Source organism: Prionailurus bengalensis, chromosome C1, assembly GCF_016509475.1.
Source record: "Prionailurus bengalensis isolate Pbe53 chromosome C1, Fcat_Pben_1.1_paternal_pri, whole genome shotgun sequence".
NCBI classification, from domain to species: Eukaryota; Metazoa; Chordata; class Mammalia; order Carnivora; family Felidae; genus Prionailurus; species Prionailurus bengalensis.
Window position 1 is genome coordinate 42,701,105 of NC_057345.1, and position 25,215 is coordinate 42,726,319.

A 25,215-nucleotide genomic window follows, 5' to 3' on the forward strand; every position below is an offset into this window, starting at 1 on the left:
ATAACCACAGCTCTCTGACAGAGTTACAAACAAATGCTAAGGAGCAGTGAGAAGGCAGTGATAAACTTGTCAAGGAAAGCTTCTCAGAGGAAGTGATATATGAGCTGAGTCTTGAAAGATGAAATTGTGGGTAAGATAATCAGATATATTCTGTGGTGGTGTCCTGATTTCTCTCCTGTCTCACACCCCACATTCAGTCCTTTGACAAAGCCAGTTATCTTCAAAATATATCTAGAATTCAACCATTTCTCTTCAATTCCATTTCTACCACTTGGACTGAGCTAAAAGTGATTTCTGTCCTGAATCATGTGGTAGCCTCTGAACTGTTCTCTTTGCTTCTTTCTTTGCCCTCTTGAAGTTCATTTTAAACACAGCTAATAGGATAATCCTATTAAAAATAGAAGTCAGTTCATGTCATATCTCTGCTTAGGATCTTTCTATGGCTTTCCATCTCATCTGGAATAAAAGCTAATTCTTTACAAAGACTAAGATCTGGTCCCCCTGTTACCTCTGACCTCATCTCTTTTTAAAATTTTTTAAAATTAGTTAATTAATTAATTACTTTTTTTTTTTTTTTTTTTTAATGACTTCATCTCTTGGTACTACACTTCTTGTTGTTCTCTCTGTTCTGGCCTCACTGGCTTCCATGCTATTTCTCAAAACCTCCAGGCATACTCCCTATTCAGGGTCCTTGTATCTACCTTTCCCTCTGCCTGGAATGCTTTTCCCCTAGATATCCACATGGCCAGCTCTCTTACTTCCTTAAAAGTTTCAGTGAGGCTTTTCCTGGTTACCGTACCTAAAATTCAACATTTCCTATCCTTTTTACCTGTTTACTCCTTTTTTCTCTATAACATATACCATAGATTTTACTTGTTTGGTTTATGATCTGGTGTCCATACTGCGATGTAAGCTCTATGAGAGTAGAGATATTTTCCTGTTTTGTTCACTACTCTATCTCCAGCACCAGGAACAATATCTGGAACAAAGCAGGGGCTCAATAAATGTTTGTGAATGAATGAATGAATATTTATTTCTGTTGTGCTAGGTACTGTAAGGAACCCAGACAAAACTCAATACAGTGTAGAAATCACTACAGAATAGAAATATGTTACAATCTAGAAAATGAATGCGGCATAGTTTTGATATTTTCCAAACTCTTGTTTCTTTACAAAGTTTCAGAATTAATAATGAGGCACCGGCTCCCGAACACGAAGTATAATTGTTATTCTGTATCAGTTAAGAGGAATTTTCCCTTTCTTTCGCACCTACCTGAATTGTAGCATCAGCTCAGCTAGAGCTGTAAGACTGTGCTTGAGCCTCCAGGATTCATTCATGAAACCCTCTTGTTTGTTTTCAGGTTTGAAGCAGCCAAGCTTGTCATGCAGTGGCTCTGCAACCATGAGGATCAAAACATGCAAAGGATGGCAGTTGCTATCATTTCCATCCTGGCTGCCAAGGTACCTGAACTCCTATGATTGAATAATTTTATGTAGGCAGCTATTTCCCATTACAGTTACTACTTCCCCCAAAATCTATATGCCAGAAAAGTTAGTACACCTCTTCGCCAGTCTGTTTGTTCAGTCTACATTCAATATTGCAGAACTGCATGTTAATCAAAGATTTTAGTCTGACCTTTAGAGTTTGTTACAGTGAATGATATTAAACTGACACTAACTAGGGGCGCCTGGGTGGCTTGGTCGGTTAAGCGTCCGACTTCGGCTCAGGTCATGATCTCGTGGCCCATGGGTTCGAGCTCCGCGTCGGGCTCTGTGCTGACCGCTCAGAGTCTGCAGCCTGTTTCAGATTCTGTGTCTCCCTCTCTCTGACCCTCCCCTGCTCATGCTCTGTCTCTCTCTGTCTCAAAAATAAATAAATGTTAAAAATAAATAAATAAATAAACTGACACTAACTAGTGAGTTCTTGGACATTTACTTTGTCATCTGCTTGCTTACAGCTTTCTACAGAACAAACTGCACAGCTTGGTGCTGAACTCTTCATTGTCAGGGTAAGTCTGTTATACCCTCTATGCAGATCATTAGAGAGTTTTCATTTTCATTGTTTTCAGGCAGTGTTGTGTTATCTTCTGGTATTTCATTACTTTTAACTGGATGTATTCACTTATTTTCATAGAGGTAGCTTTATTCCCTAACAGAGGTGTAAAGAGCCTTGAACTAGGAGTCCGATGACCTAGGATCTAACTTGTAAACTCAGTTTGTCAATTTAGACAAATTATGTGAACATTGGAACCTAAATAAGCCTTAAGATCCTATCTAGTTCTAAAATTCTGTTATTTTGTTGTTTATGAAGAAAATGTAGACACTGCCATAGGCATAAGATTGTGCTACATGCTTTGGGGGGAAAAGATAATTTAGATAACTGACAAATGATTTTGCTTGCTTACACTCAGTTGAGGAGATGATATAGTGAACAATGAAAAGTTTAAAAGCTTTAAAGAAAATAAATATAAACAGTGTTCTTGGGAAGAGTGGAGGAAAGCAGTCCACTTCAGAGTTTCTTGTTACAATCCTGTCATGATGTATGTGAACAATAATGGTAGATAGAAAAGGCAAATGAAAGACTTCCCCTTTTTAAGATTTTATTTTTAAGTAATCTCTACACCTGACATGGGGCTCAACCCACAAGAGTCACACGCTTTACTGGCTGAGCCAGCCAGGCACCCCGAAAGATTCCCTTTTTTTATGATTTACAAGTTATGTATATAATGAGAAAGTCATTCCTTTGATAAATATGTATAGGATACTTAGCAAATTTCTACCACCTTACTAGATGAGGGATTCACATCGAATTATATCTATAATTTCTGTTCATAAGAGTAGTCTGTCTATAAGAAGTAGTAGAGAAAATAGTTATGTAGACATGGTTGTAATATATTCTACTAAGTATAATAATAGCAATATGAGTGAAAATAGTCATGTAAAGAGAGGAGAATGCTGTTGATGGTATGATGGAAAGAGTAGGAATTCTGGAGTCAACATATCTGGGTTTATTCCTAATTTTATCACTTACTAGCAGTAGTTTCTATAAACTACCTTATACAGTTATTATGAAGATTAAATGAAAAGGAAATTAAGATTAATTGAAGGGGTGGTGCCTGACCGGCTGTCAATAGAGCATGTGACTCTTATCTTGGGTCATTAGCTCAAGCCCCACATTGAGCATAGGGCTTACTTTAAAAAAAAATTAAGAAGGAATATATGCTAAGTACTTAGCACAAAATACAATATATGTTAGATAAGTAGAAAAGGATGCTACTTTTACTTAGTTTTTACTATTTTCAGGAATGATATTTTTAGTTTTAAATATGGCTATTTATTGCTATGTATGTGTTTCAGTAATTTTGGCTGGAGGTATAGTTAAAGATTTTAAGGAAGTCATCCACTTACATGCTTTGGGGGAAAATTAAGCTTAGTTTAAGCGGAAATTAGTAGCAGTAGTAGTGGTAATCACTAGCTTTTTTTTTCCTTTTTTTGAAGCTCTTAATTATCATTCACAATTTGCAGATGAGGAATCAAAGAATTAAATTAGCAAACAAGGTTACACAGATGCAAATTCTAGTACTACACTCTTAGGCACTATGCTTATTAAGTTACATAATTGCACCTAGATGTTTTTGTTTCTTAAAAAATTTTTCCTTAATTGTATGTAACGTTAAGTAATAGTGTTCGTTAATGTTTTCTTGTATCTGTTTGAGCAGAGCACCCTTCCCCTCCCCCAAATTATTATCTAAAAATGGAGTTATGGGTGCCTTATCTAGGTCTCAAAACATTCACTTTTCAAACTTAAATTTCTTAGGGTAAGGCTATAGTAGAAATGATTTACAAAGGGAATTTCAAAGCTGTGATGTTATTCAAAGCCAATGTAGATTTTAATTCTCTTACTGTTATATGTAATTTATCCTTTTTTTTTTCTTAAGGAAAACTTAGAATTATATAGAATTAGGTCTCCCAATTCTTATTTTCTCATACTAAGTTGACTATGATCAAATTACTTAATATTTCTCACAATTTCCTTTCCCCAAAAAATGGGTATAACAGTATTACAATATAGGATATAATTTGCTGATGTTTATAATAAATGTTAGTTTCATTTCCCCTTCTCCCCCTCCACTTTTTTTATCCCAGGATCAGAAATGAATATATGCTGTGACTGATTGGGTAAGATAGTTTGTCCTAAGCTTTAATCATTTTGCGTTTTATTTTATTTACAGGGTATTAGATTTTAGGGATGATGAGAATAATAAAGGATTTCTGAAGATCCTATATATTTTTTCTTGTTGAAGGAAAAATCTGATCCAAGAAGCTGGTTGTTGTACTTATAAAAACCTTTCTAGGAAATGTTTTAAGCCACAAGACCAATCCTCATGACTTGTGATTATTACCACCAATTGTAGTAACAGCTTAGTGATAAGAAATTCATTGTATTTTCCTTCTTTCAGCAACTTCTTCAAATAGTGAAGCAGAAAACCAATCAAAATTCAGTGGACACTACTTTGAAGTTTACTTTGAGTGCACTTTGGAACCTCACAGATGAATCTCCAACCACTTGCAGACATTTTATTGAAAACCAAGGGTTAGAACTCTTCATGCGGGTTCTAGAGGTTAGAATGGGAATTTAGCCTATAGTTTTCCCATTGATTGATTAAAATATTCATTTATTATATTTGATTCTTTATGTAGTTATAGGTTTTTCTTTCTTTTTACAGTCTTTCCCAACTGAGTCATCTATTCAACAGAAAGTTCTAGGACTTTTGGTAAGATATAAATATTTCCTGCTAAATTCCAAGCTGTAATTAATTATTTTTCTTCTGAGATAATACACTGAAAGTTGTTTCTCTATTTGTAAACACTTAATGACATCAGAAAATACATACAATATAATAAAGTGGAAAAAAAAGCAGGCCATAAAACAATGTATACATATTAGGATTTTTCACCACATTAAAAGGAAAAATATAAATTACATAACTTTCTCTATATTTTTTGGAATAATATAAAGCTTTATAGTGGCCCAATTTTACTTTTATAATCAGGGGGAAAATCTCATTACAAAATCTCACTAAATTGTAAGTGTTCTCACATGCTATGTTTGGTAATTAATAATTACTACTTAAAAGACTGCTTAACAAATTAGATATTCCAAGGGCACATGGGTGGCTCAGTCAGTTAAGTGTCCCAACTCTTGATTTCAGCTCAGGTCATGATCTCACAGTTTGTGAGTTCCAGCCCGGCATAGGGTGAGTTCGAGCCAGCTTCGGGTGAGCTCAAGCCCTGTTTCCAGTGAGCTCAGGCCCTGCAGCAGGTGAACTTGGGTCCTGCTTCAGGCTGCAAGCTGACAGTGTGGAGCCTGCATGGGATTCTCTCTCTCCCTCTCTCTGCCCCTCATGGGATTCTCTTTTTACCTCTCTCTCTGCCCCTTGTTCACTCATGCTCTCTCTCTCTCTCAAAAATAAACAAACTAAAAAAAAAAAAAGCTTAAATCACACACACAAAAAATTAAAAAAACATAGTGAGCCCTCTAGGATTTGAGATAAAGGTGAAGGATCAAATGTTTTGTTAACTTTAATCACTGCAACATTAGAAACATGCCTGTATGGTAAAAGCTCTTTCTAGAGCAGATCTGTGCTTTTGAGGAATTAGATCATGGGAGGCATAGATTAGTGAGTAAAATATATATACATCAGTGTTTGTTTTATAGATGCAAGAGTATGAGATACTGAGCAATGAGAATGGATTTTGGGGAAAGCTAAGGGCTGGCATTTAAAGAAGACCTATCTGTTCACTGTAGCTTCAGGTTAATATAAAGTAGAAAATGTAAAAAGACCTAAATTCCCAGAGATAGGGAAGTATTAAATAAATTAAGGTATTTGATTATTTTATTCAGGGTTCATAGGGATTATTAGATACAGAAGTTGGTTCACATCACCACAAGAGGAAAGGTGGAATTTATTTTAAGTATTCCATAAGGCTTTAAGAGAGCTTCCATAGGGATTTAAAAATGCTTTTTTTAATTTCAAAAAGAATACATGCTTATTATAACTAGTGAAACAGTGCAAAAGTGTATTTGAAAAGCTTAAGACTCTGTCCCCAGACTTCAATCATTTTCATTTCCATGAGGTAATTAATACTAATACAACCTGGTGTGCTTTCTTCCAGATCTTTCTCCATTACTTTGTGTTTGAATTTTTTTTTCAATAACCTATTTTGAAATATTGCATCTAAATTTTTTGTGATCAGAGAACATACTTTGATGTGAGTCCTTTGGAATTTATTGAGACTTGTGTATGACCCAGAATATGATCTTTGTAAATGTTCCGTGTGTAGTATGGAGCCTGCTTTGGATTCTCTCTCTCTTTCTCTCTTTGCCCTACCCCCCGCACATGCACACATGGGTCCATGCACTCTCTCTCTCAGTATATAAAATGTTAAGAAAGAAGAAAAATAAATGGAAATGCCTTTTCATATTTGAATATGTGAGATTAGAGAGGAGCAATGATTAATCATTGATGCTGGTGGAAAAATAGATTATACACATTCATGTAGTGTATAGTTAAACTTGTCTCTTCTACCCTCTTTTTCATAGTTGAAGAAGAAAACTTGTTAGTCATTACAGAGAATACATTTGGACATGATGCCTTTCACTTTCGTTTATTATAAAATGACTTAAGCTAAGGAACAAGTAGTCTCTTAATAATCCAAAGTTCAGTGTTTTGGTTCCTAAGAAATGGAATCAACATGTTAGGAAGAAAATTATTGTTTCATAGTAGATCAAATTAAGTTTTAAGAATGAGGATTAATCTTTAGAGCAGTATGTTAAGTTGGATCTTAGATCCTTTAGACCCATAGTCTAAATTGGAAACCCCTCAGTTGTTTCCCATGCGAACAGAGGTCTTCCTTATGTACTGTGCAAGGAAGCCATCACACCCCAAGCCCAGATAAAACGTCTACCTTATATAGGCCAGCAGTCAAACTTTGGCGTTCAGTGGAGGTCTAAGGCTGTGAAATTTTTAAGACACAAATTACTATAATGAGGGGTGGCTGGCTGGCTTAGTTGGTAGAGCACGTGAACTACCACGTTGGGTTCAAGCCCCATGTTAGCTGCAGAGATTACTTAAAAATAAAAAATCTTAAAAAACGATCACTATATTGCTCAAAGGGATGCTTTTTTGCCTTCATTTTATTTATGCTCTCCACATTATTCAGAACTGCTAATCCCTTTGTCCTTTTGATACACTCACCCCTCTCTGCTTTCTTGATAACCAAACTTTCCTGGTTTTTCTTCAACCTCTGTTACTGTTGCTTCTCAGCTTGGAGTTTCTCCAGACCACACAGATGGTATAAATTTGAGCTACAATCTTGCATGAGGACAGCCCCTTATTGAAAATGGCAAGAGAAGACTTTTCCTTTTAGGCCAGATCCCAGATTACAATAGGCCTCTTTTTCATTCACCTATGTCAGTCTACTCTTTTTCTGAGGTGTGATACTTTGAAAGTCCTTGTCTTATATGTGAAGTCTTAGTTCCAGTTTTTAGCCTTACTTTCTGCCTTTGCATGGCTATTAAAACCCAGTGCTCTTGACTCTACAAGTCAGTGATGGCCTGTTACTGCTCTGGTTTGGTTCCCTATTTGCTTTTTATCCCAGCAGGTTACATATTTAAAGGTTGTTGGATCACCTAGGTGGCTCAGTCAGTTAAGTGTCTGACGCTTGATTTTGGTTCAGCTCATGATCAAGCCTTAGTTCATGGGATCGAGCCCCACATCCAACCTCTGTGCTGGCAGCACGGAGCCTGCTTTAGATTCTCTCTTTCCCTCTCTCTCTGCCCACCAACCCCCTTGTGCCCACATGCTCTCTCAAATAAATAAACATTTTGAAAATAAATAAATAAACAAACAAATAAATAAAGGTTGTTAGCTGTTTTCCCACTATCACTTCTAAATATTTTATAGCAGGGGATTTTTTAGGTTATCCACCTCATCATTTTGCCTGAAAAAGGAACTCACTACTGTTTCTGTATTATTTTATTGTTTTGGGAGGAGAGAAAATAAATCACCCATAAACACACTGTGCTAACATAACAAAAGTCTTCACCTTTTATGTATATGCAGATACATGTTTTTTTTTTAATGTTTATTTATTTATTTATTTATTTTTTTAAATTTTTTTTTTCAACGTTTATTTATTTTTGGGACAGAGAGAGACAGAGCATGAACGGGGGAGGGGCAGAGAGAGAGGGAGACACAGAATCAGAAACAGGCTCCAGGCTCCGAGCCATCAGCCCAGAGCCCGACGCGGGGCTCGAACTCACGGACCGCGAGATCGTGACCTGGCTGAAGTCGGACGCCTAACCGACTGCGTCACCCAGGCGCCCCTAATGTTTATTTATTTTTGAGACAGAGAGACAGAGAACGCGCGTGGGCACAAGTCAGGGAGGGGAGAGAGAAGAAGACAGATTATCTGAAGCGGGCTCTGCACTGACAGATGAGGGGCTCATACTCATAAACTGTGAGATCATGACCTGAGCCAAAGTCAGACACTTAACCAACTGAGCAACCCAGGCGCCCCTGCAGATACGTGTTTAAATTGTTACAATCTCTGTTCCTTCTTAGAATACAGATGGTCATTTAGCCATTATGCATATTACTTCAATTTTTATATCTTCTTTTTTTCCAGAATAATATAGCTGAAGTGCAAGAATTGCATTCTGAATTAATGTGGAAGGATTTTATAGACCACATCAGTAGCCTCCTGCATAGTGTTGAAGTGGAAGTCAGTTACTTTGCAGCTGGAATTATTGCCCATTTAATATCTAGAGGTGAACAAGCTTGGACATTGAGCCGTAGCCAGAGGAATTCTCTTCTGGATGATCTGGTAAGGTCATTTGGTGTTTTCTAGAAGCATACAAACAAACATTCATCGTAGTTAAGCTATCAGAGTTTCATAATGCAATAATGCAGTGCTGAATAAATATTGTATTCTTTCTTGTGTGTCTTGCAGCATTCAGCTATTTTGAAATGGCCAACTCCAGAGTGTGAGATGGTAGCATACAGGTAATTAGCAAGATAATTAATATTAAGCCCTTAACCTAGTCATTTCGCTTGCTTGGAGATTATTCCTACCAGGGGTATAATGTATTTTCCCTCAGGCATCTATCTTCTTACTGGTTTTAAAAGGATTGAAATATTTTCACTTTTTTCTGTTACCTGTCATTCATCATTTCTTCTTTCATTTCACATTTATTGAAGAAAGTGCCAAGGACCTGTTCTATGCTCTTAAAATTCAAAGATGAGTAAGACATGTTGCCTACATTGAAGAGGCAGAGGAGAGAATAGGTGAACTAGAAGATAAAATTATGGAAAAAGAGGAAGCTGAGAAAAAGAGAGATAAAAAATCCAGGAGTATGAGGGGAAAATTAGAGAACTAAGTGATGCACTAAAAGAAATAATCTACGCGTAATTGGTATTCCAGAGGAGGAAGAGGGAGGGAAAGGTGCTGAAGGTGTACTTGAAGAAATAATAGCTGAGAACTGCCCTGATCTGGGGAAGGAAAAAGGCATTGAAATCCAAGAGACACAGAGAACTCCCTTCAGATGTAATTTGAATCGATCTTCTGCACGACATATCATAGTGAAACTGGCAAAATACAAGGATAAAGAGAAAATTCTGAAAGCAGCTAGGGATAAACGTGCTCTAACATATAAAGGGAAACAGATAAGACTCGTGACGGATTTCTCTACTGAAACTTGGCAGGCCAGAAAGGAATGGCAGGAAATCTTCAATGTGATGAACAGAAAATATATGCAGCCGAGAATCCTTTATCCAGCAAATCTGTCATTTAGAATAGAAGGAGAGATAAAGGTCTTCCCAAACAAACAAAAGCTGAAGGAATTCATCACCACCAAACCAGCCCTAGAAGAGATCCTAAGGGGGATCCTGTGAGACAAAGTACCAGAGACAACGCTACAAGCATGAAACCTACAGACATCACAATGACTCTAAACTCATATCTTTCTATAATAACACTGAATGTAAATGGACTAAATGCACCAACCAAAAGACATAGGGTATCAGAATGGATAAAAAAATAAGACCCATCTATTTGCTGTCTACAAGAAACTCATTTTAGACCTGAGGACACCTTCAGATTGAAAGTGAGGGGATGATGAACTATTTATCATGCTACTGGAAGTCAAAAGAGAGCTGGAGTAGCCATACTTATATCAGACAAACTAGACTTTAAATTAAAGGCTGTAACAAGAGATGAAGAAGGGCATTATATAATAATTACAGGGTCTAGGGGCACCTGGGTGGCGCAGTCGGTTAAGTGTCCGACTTCAGCCAGGTCACGATCTCGCGGTCTGTGAGTTTGAGCCCCGCGTCGGGCTCTGGGCTGATGGCTCAGAGCCTGGAGCCTGTTTCCAACTCTGTGTCTCCCTCTCTCTCTGCCCCTCCCCCGTTCATGCTCTGTCTCTCTGTCCCAAAAATAAATAAACGTTGAAAAAAAAATTTTTTTAATAATTACAGGGTCTATCCATCAGGAAGAGCTAACAATTATAAATGTCTATGCGCCGAATATGGGAGCCCCCAAATATATAAAACAATTACAAAAATAAGCAACCTTATTGATAAGAATGTGGTAATTGCAGGGGACTTTAACACCCCACTTACAGCAATGGATAGATCATCTAGACACATGGTCAATAAAGAAACAAGGGCCCTGAATGATACATTGGATCAGATGGACTTGACATATATTTAGAACTCTGCATCCCAAAGCAACAGAATATACTTTCTTCTCTAGTGCACATGGAACATTCTCCAATATCACATCCTGGGTCACACAACAGCCCTTCATAAGTATAAAAGAACTGAGATCATACCATGCACACTTTCAGATCACAATGCTGTGAAGCTTGAAATCAACCACAAGAAAAAGTCTGGAAAACCTCCAAAAGCATGGAGGTTAAAGAACACCCTACCAAAGAATGAATGGGTCAACCAGGCAATTAGAGAAGAAATTTAAAAATATATGGAAACAAACAAAAATGAAAATACAACAATCCAAACACTTTGGGATGCAGCAAAGGCAGTCCTGAGAGGAAAATACATTGCAATCCAGGCCTATCTCAAGAAACAGGAAAAATCCCAAATACAAAATCTAACAGCACACCTAAAGGAAATAGAAGCAGAGCAGCAAAGACACCCCAAACCCAGCAGAAGAAGAGAAATAATAACGATCAGAGCAGAAATAAACAATATAGGATCTAAAAAAACTGTAGAGCAGATCAACGAAACCAAGAGTTGGTTTTTTGAAAAAATAAACAAAATTGATAAACCTCTAGCCAGGCTTCTCAAAAAGAAAAGGGAGATGACCCAAATAGATAAAATCATGAATGAAAATGGAATTATTACACCAATCCCTCAGAAATACAAGCAATTATCAGGGAATACTGTGAAAAACTATATGCCAACAAACTGGACAACCTGGAAGAAATGGACAAATTCCTAAATACCCACACACTTCCAAAACTCAATCAGGAGGAAATAGAAAGCTTGAACAGACCCATAACCAGTGAAGAAATTGAATCAGTTATCAAAAACTTCCCAACAAATAAGAGTCCAGGACCAGATGGCTTCCCAGGGGAGTTCTACCAGACGTTCAAGGCAGAGATAATACCTATCCTTCTCAAGCTATTCCAAAAAATAGAAAGGGAAGGAAAACTTCCAGACTCATTCTATGAAGCCAGTATTACTTTGATTCCTAAACCAGACAGAGACCCAGTAAAAAAAAAAGAACTACAAGCCAATATCCCTGATGAGTATGGATGCAAAAATTCTCAATAAGATACTAGCAAATCGAATTCAACAGCATATAAAAAGAATTATTCACCATGATCAAGTGGGATTCATTCCTGGAATGCAGGGCTGGTTCAACATTCGCAAATCAACCAACGTGGTACATCACATTAATAAAAGAAAAGATGAGAACCATATGATCCTGTCAATCGATGCAGAAAAAGCATTTGACAAAATTCAGCATCCTTTCTTAATAAAAACCCTCGAGAAAGTCGGGATAGAAAGAACATACTTAAACACCATAAAAGCCATTTATGAAAAGCCCACAGCTAACATCATCCTCAATGGGGAAAAACTGAGAACTTTTTCCCTGAGATCAGGAACATGACAGGGATGTCCACTCTCACCGCTGTTGTTTAACATAGTATTGGAAGTGCTAGCATCAGCAATCAGACAACAAAAGGAAATCAAAGGCATCAAAATTGGCAGAGATGAAGTTAAGCATTCACTTTTTGCAGATGACATGCTATTATACATGGAAAATCCGATAGACTCCACCAAAAGTCTGCTAGAACTGATACATGAATTCAGCAGTTGCAGGATATAAAATCAATGTACAGAAATCAGTTGCATTCTTATACACTAATAATGAAACAACAGAAAGACAAATAAAGAAACTGATCCCATTCACAATTGCACCAAGAAGCATAAAATACCTAGGAATAAACCTAACCAAAGATGTAAAAAATCTGTATGCTGAAAACTATAGAAAGCTTATGAAGGAAATTGAAGAAGATATAAAGAAATGGAAAAACATTCCGTGCTCATGGGCTGGAAAAATAAATATTGTCAAAATGTCAATACTACCCAAACTATCTACACACTCAATGCAATCCCAATCAAAATTGCACCAGCATTCTTCTCGAAGCTAGAACAAGCAATCCTAAAACTCCTATGGAACCATAAAAGGCCCCGAATAGCCAAAGTAATTTTGAAGAAGAAGACCAAAGCAGGAGGCATCACAATCCCAGACTTTAGCCTCTACTACAAAGCTGTAATCATCAAGACAGCATGGTATTGGCATAAAACAGACACATAGACCAATGGAATAGAATAGAAACCCCAGAACTAGACCCACAAAAGTATGGCCTTCTAATCTTTGACAAAGCAGGGAAGAATATCCAATGGAAAAAAGATAGTCTCTTTAACAAATGGTGCTGGAAGAACTGGACAGCAACATGCAGAAGGTTGAAACTAGACCACTTTCTCACACCATTCACAAAAATAAACTCAAAATGGATAAAGGACCTGAATGTGAGACAGGAATCCATCAAAACCCTAGAGGAGAAAACAGGAAAAGACCTCTCTGACCTCAGCCGTAGCAATTTCTTACTTGACACATCCCCAAAGGCAAGGGTATTAAAAGCAAAAATGAACTTTTGGGATCTCATGAAGATAAAAAGCTTCTGCACAGCAAAGGAAACAATCAACAAAACTAAAAGGCAACCAACGGAATGGGAAAAGATATTTGCAAATGGCATATCGGACAAAGGGCTAGTATCCGAAATGTATAAAGAGCTCACCAAACTCCACATCCAAAAAACAAATAATTCAGTGAAGAAATGGGCAGAAAACATGAATAGACATTTCTCTAAAGAAGACATCCGATGGCCAACAGGCACATGAAAAGATGCTCAACGTCGCTCCTCATCAGGGAAATAATCAAAACCACACTCAGATATCACCTCACGCCAGTCAGAGTGGCCAAAATGAACAAATCAGGAGACTACAGATGCTGGAGAGGATGTGGAGAAACAGGAACCCTCTTGCACTGTTGGTAGGAATGCAAACTGGTGCAGTTGCTCTGGAAAACAGTGTGGAGGTTCCTCAAAATATTAAAAACAGACCTACCCTATGACCTAGCAGTAGCACTGCTAGGAATTTACCCAAGGGATACAGGAGTAATGATGCATAGGGGCACTTGTACCCCAATGTTTATAGCAGCACTCTCAACAATAGCCAAATTATGGAAAGAACCTAAATGTCCATCAAGTGATGAATGGATAAAGAAATTGTGGTTTATATACACAATGGAGTACTACGTGGCAATGAGAAAGAATGAAATATGGCCCTTTGTAGCAACGTGGATGGAACTGGAGAGTGTTATTCTGAGTGAAATAAGCCATACAGAGAAAGACAGATACCATATGTTTTCACTCTTATGTGGATCCTGAGAAACTTAACAGGAACCCATAGGGGAGGGGAAGGAGAAAAAAGAGAGAGAGAGGTTAGAGTGGGAGAGAGCCAAAGCATAAGAGACTCTTAAAAACTGAGAACAAACTGAGGGCTGATAGGGGGTGGGAGATGGGTATTGAAGAGGGCATCTTTTGGGATGAGCACTGGGTGTTGTATGGAAACCAATTTGACAATAAATTTCATATATTTAAAAAAAAAGATGAATCCAATAAACTAATCTGGAAAAAAAAAAAAAAGACATGTTGCCTACAGACAAGAACCTTACAGCCTAGTGAGAGACACCAAATGTGAATCAGACATAATTCACTATTAAGCTAGTTATATACATAGGATGCTATGAAATTAAAGATGACAGTACTTAAATGCAATGGAAAATGGTAAAAAGCTTCCAGAGGAAGTAAATTATGAGCTGAATTTTGAGAGATAACTAAGTAGGGGCAGAAGATTTTAGGAAGAAGAGATAATGTCTTAATGCAAAGAGGTCCAGGACAAGATGATACACTGAAAGAACTAGAAGTAGCACCAGGTTAGTTTGGGGAAACAGTTTGTGATAATTTCTTAAAGTGCATATTGGATGCCTCACTGTTTATGACAGGTGACTTCAGAGCTAAGTTACTAATTTCCTGAAGGACTCCATATTGCCATATAAATAACATTATTGCACCTTATTTTTGTTCTCTACTTCACAAATGCTGATAGTGCCAACATTTTTGATTCCCCCAACTTATGTTCTATCTATTTTGGAGCAGAAGGCAGAGGACTGGTAGAAATTGAAAAGCTGGTATTCACTTTCGTGGTGTTCTACCAGATAGTTGCCAATTAACTCCTCCTTTTCTCAGTTTCCAAAACAAGGTCTGTTGTTCTTAAATGTTTATCTTCAATACCAAAAGAGTATTTCCAAAAAAATATTTCTGCCAGTACCTTGTTCTGATCACCTTCCAACTTTTGTACCAAAACTTTATATGAACGTGTCTCAAGACAAGGAAAAAATGTACTATAATTCATTTATATTAGTTTAAAAAAAGTTGGATGAAATTTCTAGTATGAAAAGCTCAGGAATTATTGCTTTAGAAATGACACTAAGTATAGGATGTAACTTTATTTTTTTTCTTTTGAAACTTCAGGTCCTTTAATCCATTTTTCCCTTTACTTGGCTGTTTCACAACACCAGGAGTCCAGCTATGGGCAGTTTGGGCCATGCAACATGTCTGCAGCAAGAATCGTATGTACCAAAAAGAGAACTATGTTTTTCTTTTTCAAGTGATATTCTCCTTACACAAGAAAGCCATTTCTAAATGGTATATTTAAAAAAAAAATTTTTTTTACCTTTGTTTATTTTTGAGAGACAGAGACAGAGCACAAGTAGGGGAGGGGCAGAGAGAGAGGGAGATACAGAATCCGAAGCAGGCTGCAGGCTCCGAGCTGTCAGCACAGAGTCCAACGTGGGGCTCGAGCTCACAAATCGCGAGATCATGACCTGAGCCGAAGTTGGACGCCTAACCGACTAAGCCACCCAGGCGCCCTTTAAATGGTATATTGAAGTGATTTTTTTTTTTTTTTAAGGACACAGATTTTAAAAGACACAATATAAGAACCTTTAGGGGTGCCTGGCTGGCTCAGTTGGTAGAGCATGCAACTTTTGATCTCAGGATCATGAGTTCAAGCCCCACCCACACTGGGTGCAGAGATTACTTAAGAGAGAATCTTAGGTTATAAACTAAATTTATTCTTTCAGAATTATCTCAGTAATACTAGATACTGAATGACAGTGATGAATGAGACACTGTTCTGACGTCATGGAGTATAAAAATTAGGTTCCTACATGGGGTGCCTGGGCGGCTCAGTTGGCTAAACGTCTGACACTTGACCACAGCTCAAGTCATGATCTCAGGTTGTGAGTTCAAGCTCCCGTGCTGGGCCTTTAAAAAAAAAAAAAAAAAAAAAAAAAAAAAGGAGCCTATAGTGAGTCCATCTGCTAATCAAAAGTTTTAAGGTGAGGGGCGCCTGGGTGGCGCAGTCGGTTAAGCGTCCGACTTCAGCCAGGTCAGGTTAAGCGGCCGACTTCAGCCAGGTCACGATCTCGGGGTCCGTGAGTTCGAGCCCCGCGTCGGGCTCTGGGCTGATGGCTCAGAGCCTGGAGCCTGTTTCCGATTCTGTGTCTCCCTCTCTCTCTGCCCCTCTCCCATTCATGCTCTGTCTCTCTCTGTCCCCAAAATAAATAAACGTTGAAAGAAAAAAAAAATTAAAAAAAAAGAGAAAAAGTTTTAAGGTGATCCAGTGATTATGGTACATTTCAGTGCCCAGTCCTCATCCACACAAAACTTCATTGTTTAAGACATTGCTGTCTGCACTCATGGTCTCTGGAGAAACAAGAATTTGGATTAGATTCCATATTATTCTTTTTTGAGGGTTATGATACAACTCTTTGTTGGTTATTTATTAATAAAATTCATTCCATTAAATGATTTGAAACACTGCAGAAAAAACACTTTAATAGTAGAAACATTTTAATACAGTATAAATTAAAATATTTGAAATTAGGGGTGCCTGGGTGACTCAGTCGATTGTGTCTGACTTTGGCTCGGGTCATGATCTTGGGGTTTGTGGATTTGAGCCCCACGTCAGGCTCTGTGCTGACAGCTAAGAGCCTGGAGCCTGCTTCAGATCTGTGTCGCCCTCTCTTTCTGTTCCTCCCCCACTCGTGCTCTGTCTCTCTCTCTCTCTCTCTCTCTCTCAAAAATAAATACACATTAAAAACATTTTTTTTTTTTAGTATTTAAAATTAGAGATCAGGACCAAGGAAAAATAATTGGAAAAGAAATTAAAGGTTATAGGGAAAATAGTAGAATATAAATATATAGACCATACATGGTGATTCATGTTCTTTCTGTGGCTGGGCTGCAAATAATCAGCTACATAGTTCTCTTTACATATAAGGAGGAAATACCATTCCATATCCTTACAGGGAATTAAAGTTTTTCTGGGCAATTAACTACAAATTAAATTTTTTTTTACGGAACCTCAATAGGGATGATATTATAAATGGACTCATATAGGAAGTGTGAGAGTTGTTTTTAACAATAGTGATGTAGTAAATAGCAGTAACATCTTACAAGATACCTTCTTATTCTTTGATGAAAACTCAGTGCATAACACAAAAAGGCAATTCAGTGAAAGCTCTTTTATGTGAGATACACAGAGGACAGGGGTTTAGAGAATAGGATATGATAGAGAAAACTGCCTTGTACCCAGCTAAACTTCTACCTCGGAGCTTTTTTGTTGTTGTTAAATTTTTTTTTAACGTTTTATTTATTTTTGAGACAGAGAGAGACAGAGCATGAATGGGGGAGGGTCAGAGAGAGGGAGACACAGAATCTCAAACAGGCTCCGGGCTCTGAGCTGTCAGCACAGAGCCTGACCCGGGGCTTGAACTCACTGACCACGAGATCATGACCTGAGCCAAAGTCGGCCGCTTAACCGACTGAGCCACCCAGGCGCCCCTACCTGGGAGCTTTTCTGACCCCTCCTACTATATTCCCCAGTTCATTCATAGACACTTCCTCTGGGGTGCCTGGGTGGCTCAGTCAGTTAAGCTTCTAACTCCTGGTTTTCACTCAGGTCATGATCTCATGATTTGTGAGTTTGAGCCCTACATCAAGCTCTGTGCTGATGATGAGGAGCCTGCTTGGGATTTTCTCTCTCTCCCTCTCTCTTTGCCCCGCTCACACTGTCTCCCCCTCTCTCTCTCTCAAAATAAATAAGCTTAAAAAAATTGAGACTGCCTCAATAGCTATATTAAACTGCCTCTGATCCAAAAATTTCCTCCTTTTATTGTCCTTACAGGTTCTGAGAACTCCCTAGTTTCTTAACAGCCTATCACATAAGTATTTATTTTTGTTATTACTTTTAAGTGTTGATGTTCTTTTAAGTTTATTCTGTGGATGATCCTCCTGAAAAATTTATTCCAAAATGCACTGTAGGGGTGCCCGTCTGGCTCAGTCAGTAGACCATGTGACTCTTGATCTTGGGGTTGTGAGTTCGAGCCCCCTGTTGAATGTAGAGATTATTTAAAAAAAAATGAAAATAAACAAAATGCACTGTAATTGAGGAATGTTAGAATATTTATCTCCAATTCAAGTAGTTTAGGTTTCTATATTCCTGCTTCCCTGGCTTATTTTGTTTATATTTAAATGGAATTGACTTCTCAGTTTGCATTAAAAGTTCTAATGCTGCTTATAGCTTTTAATAATTAAGAGATAGTATAGCATAGTAGCAAAAGCACACAGGAATCTACCTGGATTCAAATCATGTTCCAGCACTTATGTATGACATCTTGAAGAATTCAGTAAGCCTGGGGCCGCAGTTTCACATTTGTTAAATGGGAATAATAATAGTACCTATATCACACATTATAATGAGTATTTTCCTGTATTTTAGAAAGTTTTTGACAACATGATTTTTAGTAATCACATAATCTTTATTGTATGGTGTATTAGTTTCCTAGTACTACCATAACAAAGTACCACATGTGGGTGACTTAAAACAACAGAATGTTTGTCTTTCCGTTCTGGAGGCTTGAAGTCTAAAATCAAGGTGTCTTTAGGGCCATACTTTCTGGGACAGCTCTAGGGAAGAATTCTTCCTTGCTTCTTCTAGCTTCTGGTGTGTGCTACCAATCCTTAGCATTCCTTGGCTTTACACGCATCACTCCTGTCCGAGGACCATCTTGTCCACATGTCTTCACATTGTTTTCTGTGCATATGTTTCTGTGTCCAAATCTCCCCTTTTCATAAAAGAACACCAGTCATAATGGATTAAGGTCCACTCTAACGACTTCATCTTAATTAATTATATTAGCAACAACTCGATTTCCAAATAAAGTCACATTCTGAAGTACTGGAGATTAGGACTTTAACCTGTGTTTTTGGGGGACATAACCCTTAATACATTCCTCTATACTTAATAAATGAACTTAGCAGTAATTTATATAGCCACTTCCCTATTGATCAACATTTAAGTAGTCTACCTGTTAATTTTAAAATTATATCCAAGCACTTGTTTGAGAGATATTCATCAGACCGTTATTTATAATAGCAATTAAGTTTAAGTAACCTAGAGGTCCAGCAATAGATAAATGTGAAGTAATGTTGAAATACCAAGACAGTGGTATATTTGTATGTTATTAGTAAAGAAGACATGATAGAAAATTATATAAGCAGAAATTTATACTCTGGGGGCCATGACAGAGTAACTTGTACCAGACTCGCCCTCTAACCATTAATACTAGAAAACACAGGGTGGGAAAGATTTGGAACAAGTCTTTCTAGACAGTAGGCAAAAGGCAGCAAAGATTCCCATCCCTGAAAGAGAACCAAGTACAGCACAGCAATTTCATTGACCTGAGGAGATAAGTTTGGTGAGATTGAGGTATCGGACAAAATGTATGGAATGTATAAGGCAGAGTAATGCAGAGGTGAAAGCTACATCTAGAAGAGACTCCAGAAATCTTAAAGGTTTCTTGAGTTTTTGTCTGATTAGTGAGCTGTGAATGTCTAGGATGAGACTCCTTGAGGTCTGAGAAAGAACAAATACCAAAGAGTGGCTAACTGAACAACACTTGGAGCTCACACAGGGTTTGGAAATACTAGACTTCCTAACACTGGAAAGAACTTAACACCCAGGGCATTCAGTATAGATGCTAGAAGAGATTAAACTAGCCCTAAAATAAAGGCTTCTCTAGGGTGGCACTAACACAGCTTAAAAATAAGTTTGAAATGGTTAAGTTGCTCTGAAAATAAATTAACTTTCTGCCGGAGAAAAACTAAGCACTCTTTTAAAAAAAGAACAGAATCTAGCCTAACTCAACAACATGTTTAGTATCTGATAAAAATTGCTAGATGAGGGAAGAAGCAGGAAAATGTGACCCATAACCAGAAGAAAAATCAGACACTTGAAATAGACCCAGAAGTGATGGTGATAATGCAAATACCAGAAAAGTAACTTCAAAAAAATTTTTATAGATATGATCCAAGATTTTAAAGAAAACATGAATATTAATAGAAGAAAAAATATAAAAAGTAATAAAATAGAAATACTATAGCTAAAACTTTAAATATTTGACATGAAAAATATCTGGATGGGGTGCCTGGGTGGCTCAGTCAGTTAAGCATCTGACTTCAACTCAAGTCATGATCTCACAACTTGTGGGTATGAGCCCAGCATTGGGTTCTGGCAGATAGCTCAGAGCCTAGAGCTGCTTCAGATTCTGTGTTTCTCTCTCTCTGCCTCTCCCCTGCTCGCGCTGTTTCTCTCTCTCTTAAAAGTAAATAAACATTAAGGGAAACAAAAGTAGTGTAAAAACAGGGAGTGGGACAAAACAGAAGAGACTCATAAATATGGAGAACAAACTGAGGGTTACTGGAGGACTTGTGGGAGGGGAGATGGGCAAAATGGGTAAGGGACACTAAGGAATCTACTCCTGAAATCATTGTTGCACTATATGCTAACTAATTTGGATGTAAATTATTTTTTTTAAATTTAAATTAAAATTAAAGAAAAAAATAAACATTAAAAAAGCTTCTAAAAATGAAAAAATATATATCTGAATGAACTTAATAGTAGATAACAGAAGAAAAGATCAGCAAAATTAAATGCATAGCAGTAGAAGCTATCTAAACTGAAGCTTAGAGAGAAATAAAGCTTGGGGGGGCGGTGGGTATGTGGGGTGGGAAGAAAACCAGAATTACCCTGAAATCAGTACCAGACAAAGACCTTGTAAGAAAAGAAAATTACTGAACAATATCTCTCATGAATGTAGATGAGGAAATTCTTAATTTTCTAACAAATGGAACTCAACAGTGTATAAAAAGGACCAGGAAGGTTATTCCAAGAATGCAAGGTTGGTTTACATTTGAAAATCAGTGTGTTCCTTTCTATTACCAGAAGAGGAAAGAAAAGCAATCTGGGGCACCTGAGTGGCTCAGTCAGTTGAACGTCTGACTTCAGATCAGGTCATGATCTCACAGTTCATGGGCTTGAGCCCCACGTTAGGCTTTGTGCTGACAGCACGGAGCCTGCTTCAGATTCTCTCTCTCTCTCTCTCTCTCTCTCTCTCTCTCTCTGCCCCTTTTCTGCTCGCGCACTCTCTCGCTCTCAAAAATAAACATTAAAAAAAAAAAAAAAACGAAAAGCAGAAAATAGATGCAGAAAAAGAATTGACAAAATCCACTACACAGTCCTGATAAAGGATGTCTAAGGAAATCCTATAGCTAGCATCAAAATTAATAGTGAAAAATTAAATGTGAATGTTGCCCTACCAAGATCAGGAACAAGAGGGTGTCCAGTCTCACCATATTGAACATTGTAATGGAGGATTTGTCCAGTGTGATCAGGAAGGAAACAAAAGACATCCAGAGTGGAAAGAGTGAGGTAACAGATGACCTGATTATCTCTGTAGAAAAATCCCATGAAATCTGCAAAAGGGCAACTAGTTCTAATTGAGTTTAGCAAGGTTCCAGGATACATGATATACACAATAATCAGTTGCATTTCTGTATACCAACAACAACCAATATAAATGGAAAAATGACATTTACAATTGTGTCAAAAACTATGAAATACTTAGGGATGGGTGTATCTGACCAAAATGTATAGACCTGTACACAGAAAAACAAAGCACTGCTGAGAGACATTGAACAAGGCCTAGCTAAATGGAGAGATCTACCATATTCATGAGTTGAAAGACTTTATAATGTTAAAATGACAGTTCTCCCCAAGTCTGTTGTAGATTTATACAGCCCCAGTCAAAATCCCAGCAGGCTTTTGAAGAGAAATTGACAGACTGATTCTAAAATTCATACAGAAATGCAAAGAATATTAAAATAACTTAGAAAAATGAAGAACAAAATTGGAGCACTTCCACTACCTGACTTCCAGCTATTCTATAAGCTACAGTAATCAAGACAGTGTTTTGTGGCTCCAGTGTGTGCTTTCTCCACAACTCACCAGGCAATTCTCCCATTCTCAGCAACACTGACTAGATGTCCTACAAATTTAGTTTAATTCTGACACTATTAACCTGGAGATGGCATCAGATCCTACAATCCCATAAGACTACTGCCCTACTTCAGATGCCAGTCCCAAGTCTAGGTTTTTACCTGTGCTTCTGACTGGTTATAAAGATTAGAGGTTCCTATAAGCCCCTCTTCTGTTTGATTAATTTGCTAGAGCAGCTCATAGAACTCAGGGAAACATTTAGTGACATTTACCAGTTTATTATAAAGGATATTATAAAGGCTACTGATGAACGTATATTGCTCTCAGGCAGCTGGTACAACTGAGCTAAGAGATATCTCTTGCTCTGAGCTTCTTTAGCGGTGTTAGTGTTCTCTTGGATTTCACTCATGACATGACCCATTTGTTCATTTCTGTACCCTTAGCTACTATTTTTCTTTCTCTTCATTTATACCAAACTTTTCTACCTCTGGAAGGGACATTAGTTTTGGCCACTGTGCTGATCTAGATTGCAGGCAGTGATACTAGATTAGTACATGTCTCCCACTGAGTCAACTCTCATTCAGAGAGGGTAAGATTACATAGGTACAGAACTAGTGGGCTGTATTTACTTCCGGGCAGTATAATTGCATTCACTTCTAATCCCAATTCTGTCAGATGGAACATCTCCTCTCCATTAGGCTCTGGGGAATTCTGACAAAAATATTTTATTATTATTTACTCTTTTAGGGAGAGTGTATGAGAGGAGCAGAGAGGGAGAGAGAGGGAGAATCCCAAGCAGGCTCCATGCTCAGTACAGAGCCCAACTCAGAGCTTGATCCCACAACCCTAGGATCATGACCTGAGCCTAAATCAAGAGTCAGACACTCAACTGACTGAGCCACTCAGGCACCACAAAAACATTTTAAAATACAGTTACAATTTCTTACTTAGGAATCATCCCTGCTTCCAACATGTGTAGTTGCAGCCCTGATCTGTGACCACTGCATCAGACTGGGAATTTTTAATTTTTTTTTAAGTTTATTTTATTTTGAGAGAGAGAGAGAGCAAGCGTGCATGTGCGCACAAGTGGGGAGGGGAAGAGAGGGAGGCAGAGAGAGAGAGAATCTTAAGCAGGCTTTTAACTGTCAGTGCAGAGTCTGATTCAGGGCTCGAACTTAACAAACCTCAAGATTATCACCTGAACTTAAGTTGGATGCTTAAGTGACTGAGCCATTCAGGTACCCCTTGGGAATTTTTTTTTTTATTGCTTGTTTATTTTGAGAGAGAGAGAGCACAAGCAGGGAAGGGGCAGAGAGAGGGGAAGAGAGGATTCGAAGCGGGCTCCGTGTTGAGAGCAGAGAGCCCAATGCAGGGCTCAACTCAAGAACCGTGAGATCATGACCTGAGCCGAAGTCAGATGTTTAACCAACTGAGCCACCCAGAAGCCCCTGGTTGGGAATTTTTTTTTTTTTTTTTTTTTTTTTTTTTTTTAAGTTTAATTGGAGCTCCTGGGTGGCTCAGTCAGTTAAGTGCCAGACTTCAGCTCGGGTCATGATCTCACGGTTCATGGGTTCGAGCCCTGAGTCTGGCTCTGTGCTGACAGCTCAGATACTGGAGCCTGCTTCAGATCCTGTGTCTCCCTTTCTCTCTGCCCCCCCCCCCCCCAACTCTGCACTGTCCCTCTCTCTCTCTCTCTTTCAAAAATAAACATTAAAAACAATTTTTTTTAAGTTTAATTGATACAGGGAAGAAGAAGAAGGGGGGGAAAAAAAAGTATGGTCATTTTACCAGTATCCTCCCTTGGCAAGAATTACATAGCCATACCAGCATCCTTTCCCATTCCCTCTTCTCTGGATCCACCAGAAAAACGGAAGAATATCTAGTGGGGACACTCTTTTTAGCCCCACTCATATTGAGCATGAGCATACTCTCACAAAGGCATGGGATCTAGCTCTTTAGACCTGTTTCTCACCTCTACCCCACCCCGTTTTTATTTTTTATTTTAATTTTTAATTTTTTTTAACGTTTATTTATTTTTGAGACAGAGAGAGACAGAGCATGAACAGGGGAGGGGCAGAGAGAGAGGGAGACACAGAATCTGAAACAGGCTTCAGGCTCTGAACGGTCAGCACAGGGCTCAGACTCACAAGCCATGAGTTCATGACCTGAGCCGAAGTCAGACGCTTAACCGACTGAGCCACCCAGGCGCCCCTCACCCCCTTTTTAAAACAACCAATATATGAATTGCCCATTCCAATTCTTTGAAACTGTTACCCTGAGGAAGATCTCTCTCTGCCCATTGTTGGACATTGGAAGGGAGGAAAAAGTGTTACTCAGCTCTGCCAATTTGTGCCTCAGAGGTTGCAGGAAGAATGTCTAGATTCAGCCTCTGTCTGCATTGCTGCAGTACCCCAGATCCACTTATTTCATGGACCCAGGTGGCTACCTCGAGGGAGCAGATGGGCCTGAAAATTAAACTGATGAAGACAGATTTACAGAAAAAAAGCATACAAATTTTATTAAAACTTCAAAGTTTTATATGTGGGAATCTTCAAACAAGAATGAAGCCCTGAAGTGACCAGAGCAGGAAGCTTTTATACCTTTTAGATAAACAAATTTTTGAAAAATTGACAAGACAAAGATGTTTTGGCTAGGGGTAGTAAATGGTGAAGAAGTGGCTAGGAAAATAAGAGTTAGTTAAATACAGTTTGTTTGTACAGATTCCTCAGCCCCCAATTCCAGGTCTCTGGTGATAAAATATCTTCTTCTTCCTGGTACAAGGAGGGTACCTTTCACATGGGCGTTTTATGACCTATTTCAGGGAAGAAGGGTGAGGGAGGGAAGTCAGAGTAATCTTCCTGCTTCTGCTGTTTTCTCAAACAACTTTAGCTTAGGATAGTCAATATGCCAAGAAGCCATGTTTTAGGGCAATGTGTCCTGAACTCCATCAACATTATACACTGTAAAGTATGTTCCTTGATCAGAAGAAATGACAGTCGGCTGTCCAAATTGTTTCAATGCCTTATGTTTTGGTTGCTCTATAGCATTCTAAGCATTCATATCTATCACTGTCTGAGCAAAGCCCAGTCCAGAGTCAGTATCTACTTCTGTCAAGACCCATCTGTATCTCCCCAGGACTACCAATGCTAGTC

The 25,215-nt window shown here is 38.2% G+C and overlaps 1 protein-coding gene across 1 annotated transcript in view; it reads left to right on the plus strand.

Annotated features, from left to right (window-relative positions):
- ZYG11B (zyg-11 family member B, cell cycle regulator) overlaps window positions 1–25,215 on the plus strand; it is a 93,019-nt gene that overhangs the window by 54,065 nt on the left and 13,739 nt on the right. The window contains exons 7-13 of the mRNA XM_043574988.1: window positions 1,361–1,460; window positions 1,958–2,008; window positions 4,460–4,621; window positions 4,727–4,774; window positions 8,691–8,888; window positions 9,015–9,067; window positions 15,193–15,290. Coding sequence (XP_043430923.1) covers window positions 1,361–1,460; window positions 1,958–2,008; window positions 4,460–4,621; window positions 4,727–4,774; window positions 8,691–8,888; window positions 9,015–9,067; window positions 15,193–15,290 — 710 coding nt within the window. The remainder of the gene's footprint in view (window positions 1–1,360; window positions 1,461–1,957; window positions 2,009–4,459; window positions 4,622–4,726; window positions 4,775–8,690; window positions 8,889–9,014; window positions 9,068–15,192; window positions 15,291–25,215) is intronic.